At 29.3% G+C, this 4,314-nt stretch overlaps 1 protein-coding gene across 1 annotated transcript; it reads left to right on the top strand.

The window, feature by feature from the left end:
* Nucleotides 1-686: 686 nt before the first annotated feature.
* On the top strand, nucleotides 687-3,637 carry LOC134254387 (ras-related protein Rab-2B-like). Its single transcript, XM_062736917.1, has 4 exons — nucleotides 687-839; nucleotides 1,095-1,184; nucleotides 2,018-2,083; nucleotides 2,770-3,637. Exons 2-4 carry the CDS (start codon nucleotides 1,125-1,127, stop codon nucleotides 2,938-2,940), a joined length of 297 nt encoding a protein of 98 aa, XP_062592901.1. The 5' UTR covers nucleotides 687-839; nucleotides 1,095-1,124; the 3' UTR covers nucleotides 2,941-3,637.
* Nucleotides 3,638-4,314: the final 677 nt, after the last annotated feature.

The following is a 4,314-nucleotide window of genomic DNA, read 5'->3' as shown; positions in this document are numbered from 1 at the left end:
CATAATAAATAAATTGCTAGATTCTCATCCGAATTTTTTTAAAAATCGAGGCGGGCGGGCGGCTTTTATTTTATATATTTTATTTTTTTCAATTTTGCAGATTTTTTATTGACCTGGTCAATCGGTGTAATTATCTACAATACCCAAATAAAAGTCATAGTAAAGGTTCAGTTATCTCTTACTTCACATCATCTCCAATATTTTTCAACCAATGACCCTTGTTTAAAATATATACGCATGTATTACAGCAATTACCATCTTTTCAGCTGTCAAAATCATGTCAACATTCGCGGGATTTAAAACGAAAGTAGAATGGTAGATGAATACCGATCCCGATCAGAATTAAAACGAAGAAAAACAGAAATAAAAAAAATCGAGGCGGGGGTATAAAATCGGGGCGGGCGGGGATGAGAATCTAGGAATATTTTTATTATGGCCTTTTCTGTGTCCTATTTTTTTATTGATGAAGGAAGTTTTATGACTCAGAAATTACTTCAATATATACATGTACTGTGTTCAGTTAGTGTTTTTTTTTCCTTTTTATGAAGCTAAGTGTAAGTAACAGAAATAAGAGTAAAGTTTTAGACCCTGAAACAGTCATTTGCTGGCACTGTAAAAATGTTATCTTAAATGTTGGAAAACTTAAACTATCGCAGAATTCCCTTGTGAGATAACCTGGGTGTTTTGCAGACTGTGGAATGCTGTGTTGATTGTATGTTATGTGACATGCTGAGATTAATGAGAGGGCATTGTATTTACAGGGTATCATTTTGGTCTACGATATCACCAGTAAGGTGTCATTCGAAGCTCTACCTAAGTGGATAGATTATGTAAAACAGGTAATCAATCATTTAATTAAATTAAATATCTAGTCTATCAAAAGTTAGAAAAGGTGATAAGTCAGTATTCAGTTAAATATATATTCAGGTACTGGGTACATGTACTGCATATATCTACATCAGCTTTTTTGAAATTATACATTATTGACAAATAACATCATTACAGTAAAATGATAAAAAAATGTATTGTCAAGACTTTTTTATTTTTTTGATTTAATTAATTAATTAATTTTTTTACTTAAATGGTCAACTTAGTTTGCCCGAGAGGATGTCTCTGTGTTGTTGATGGGAAACAAGAAAGACAAAGAAGATAATAGACAGGTAGCAGAGGAGGAGGCCAAAAAGGTCAGGACGCATATCTAATTAATGTCAGGGTGCATATCTAATTAAAAGTAAACGTGATGATAATGAATGCCAGGTCAGAATATGTGGTAAGGATAAAGATCAAAATGCTGATATAGAGGCCAGGAAGTAAGGGCAAAATGTTTAGTTCTTCTTTTGATGAAAACATAATGTCAAACTTAAATAAAGGTCAATTAGTTCTTAAAAAACAAAGGGATGCTTATAATAGACCTATAGGCAGTAATGTTTGTCAGGTAAGTGTTACCAGTAATTATCTTAAAAGCAGTATATTGCATTACTTAAGGAGAAAGGATGAAAAATTAATTGCCATTATGTAAATGCAAAAATTTTAGTGAGTATTTTTGACAAAGATGTGGAGATGTCTAAAATTGAAAACATTTCTTTCTGTTTAGGAGATAACCATTATATTTCAAGGTACATAAAATCGCTAAAATTCTATTATTATTTCTTTTTTCTGAACAAATGGCTAAATTGCGTCTCCCTACAAAATCTACTTCTATAGTAGTTATTATTTATATTTATTGAAAAAGTTTCAGTACTGAACTTTTTTCTTACAAATAGGTTTATATGTATTTTTTCTTACAAATAGGTCTATATGTATTTTAGCAGCACAGGATAGGAAAGTTAATCATTCATTGCACTTGGAAGTGTCTGGTTATAACTCTAATAAAAGCCATTTGTTGACCTCATCATAACCTTTTGACATCTTAGGTATTATGTATTCATTATGCGATTAATAATGACATAAAATCAAAGAAGATGGGGTCATCAAACAACAATCAAAATTCCTATTAATATTTGGCTTTTTTTTCCAGTTTGCAGAAAAAAATAAACTTTTATTTTATGAAACCAGTGCCAAAGACAGCGTCAATCTAGAAAAGGTAGAGTTGTATTTAAGCTATTGATTATTTTTAATGAATTAAATGTAATGAAACACGAAAAATTAATAGTTCACTCTTTATGTTTAATTTTATTGCATCTTTTAAGTTGTAACTTGTGTATAGTGTTGCACACTTACTGTTACATACTAATAAAGCATACTAAAATATGTTACATGTTATATTCTGAATAGACAGGAGCTTAAATTCTGGATGTAATTTTTCACATAACCTATTTTTCCTTTTGCTTTTTATTTTAAAATTGTTTTCAGGTGTTTGCATTCATGCAAATAAAAAGTGCTATATCTAACAATCTTTTAAGCATATATTATGAAGGTTTGATAAGAATTCAAATATAGCAAAAAACACTGCAAGCTATTTTACCTTATGTAGAACAAATGTGTGTGTGTGTACAGAAAATGGAAAAATGAAATATATTTCATTACTGTAGATCACTAAATTTTTGGCGACACCTTATTTTCGCGAGATAGTCAATGAATCTTTATAAGCGAGACATAATTTTCACGTATTGTTAATATTTCCCTATATAATCTTAAGGAATACTATTATACGCGAGAATAAATTTTTGCGTGCTCAATGTCTCGCGTAATTACGCCCAAATAAAGTTCTTGCGAATAAAAAGCGATTTACAGTAATCAGTAAAACATACATTATTTGTCTATTTCCAGGCTTTTTATAGTCTTTGTGAAGATGTTATAAATAAGGAGAAAGAAAAAGAAAAGGCATGCACTGAAAATAATAACCACACAGTTCAGGGTGAGTTGGAGACAACGAAAGACACGACACAGCTGATCTCTCCAGGCAAAGAGAAGAAATTTACATGCTGTAATGTATCATGATACTTCTACATTTGATACCATCAATTTACTTGTGTAATGTGTTATATGATACAGCTAAAATCAATTTATATGCTGTAATGTATCATGATACAGCTACGTGATTAAATACCATTATATTACATGTGCAAATTGTATTATATATGATACAGCTGAAACCATCAATTTATAAGCTGTAATGATACTTTTATTTGCGATGCCATCAGTTTATATGCACAATGATTTACATGAAACAGCTAAAACCATCTAAACCACATGTAATGCATCATGATACAGTTATATTATGTAATACATGTACCATCTGTTTACCTGTGTTATCAGCAGTTTATATGATATCATATGTCATATCTTGTATCTTGATACATTGAAGTATATGTATTGGAATTCTGTCCCAGTTTTACAGGAAGCTATGCTGCATGTAAATAATGGTATTTTTGTACTGTACAACATGTTGTATTAAGCCTAAAAATATTAATGTATATTTTTAAAATCAGTTGAATTAATAACATTAATTTTTAATAATTATTTATATATTCTTCTTACATGTCAGCTAGACCCCATCTTGCCAATTTACTTATGTAAAAACATCAAAGTCAAAATTATACTTCTCTTCTCTTTTTGAGGACAATATAATGTTTAAAAAAGTCTTTCACATTGTATGTAATGTATTCAGTATTTTACCACCTGGTATTAAACAAAATAAGAATTATATCATCATTTAAATCTCAGTATTTGACTTATAAAATTACCTGGACTACAATACTGACAAAAAGATAAGGTTTATCAGGTAATCTCAAGAGGCATTATTCATAAAAGTCCCATTTATTATGGTACTTTGTAAATGTAATACATGTATGTTTGATAATTGAAAAGATAATTTGCATGCATGACTGTAAAAACGTGTACAATTATCAGAAGTTGAAGTATTCATGCTGCATTATACATATTTCCTTGTTATGTGTACTTTTAATGTGATATGTGAAGAATCAAACAAGATTTAGTACTTTTTTTTTAACCAAAGGTGAAGGAATTGTGATGTTAATGATATTTTTTGTAAAGAATATAATTTTACTGTGTATATTTTTACATGCAAATGTATTTTTTGAATTGGGAGGTACAAGTTACTTCCCTTGAAAAAGCATTTCTATTATAGATGCCTGATTTTTTTTTTATGTCAAATACAAATATCATATGCCACAGCTGATCTTTCTTGCTGTTTTGTTGTACATGTACTGTGTTTTATACCATAAAGTTGGGATATATTGGAAATATTTCTGTCTGTCTGTCTTCTAGATTTTTTCCTGCTTATATCAGTAAAATATTCTGTATTGTAACAATAAAGAATCTCAATCAAGAATTGATAAAGTTAACAAACAA

Source organism: Saccostrea cucullata, unplaced genomic scaffold, assembly GCF_032062105.1.
Source record: "Saccostrea cucullata isolate Sc308-1 unplaced genomic scaffold, CSIRO_AGI_Scuc_v1 ctg19098, whole genome shotgun sequence".
Lineage (NCBI taxonomy): Eukaryota > Metazoa > Mollusca > Bivalvia > Ostreida > Ostreidae > Saccostrea > Saccostrea cuccullata.
This window is presented reverse-complemented; position numbering and strand designations above follow the sequence as displayed.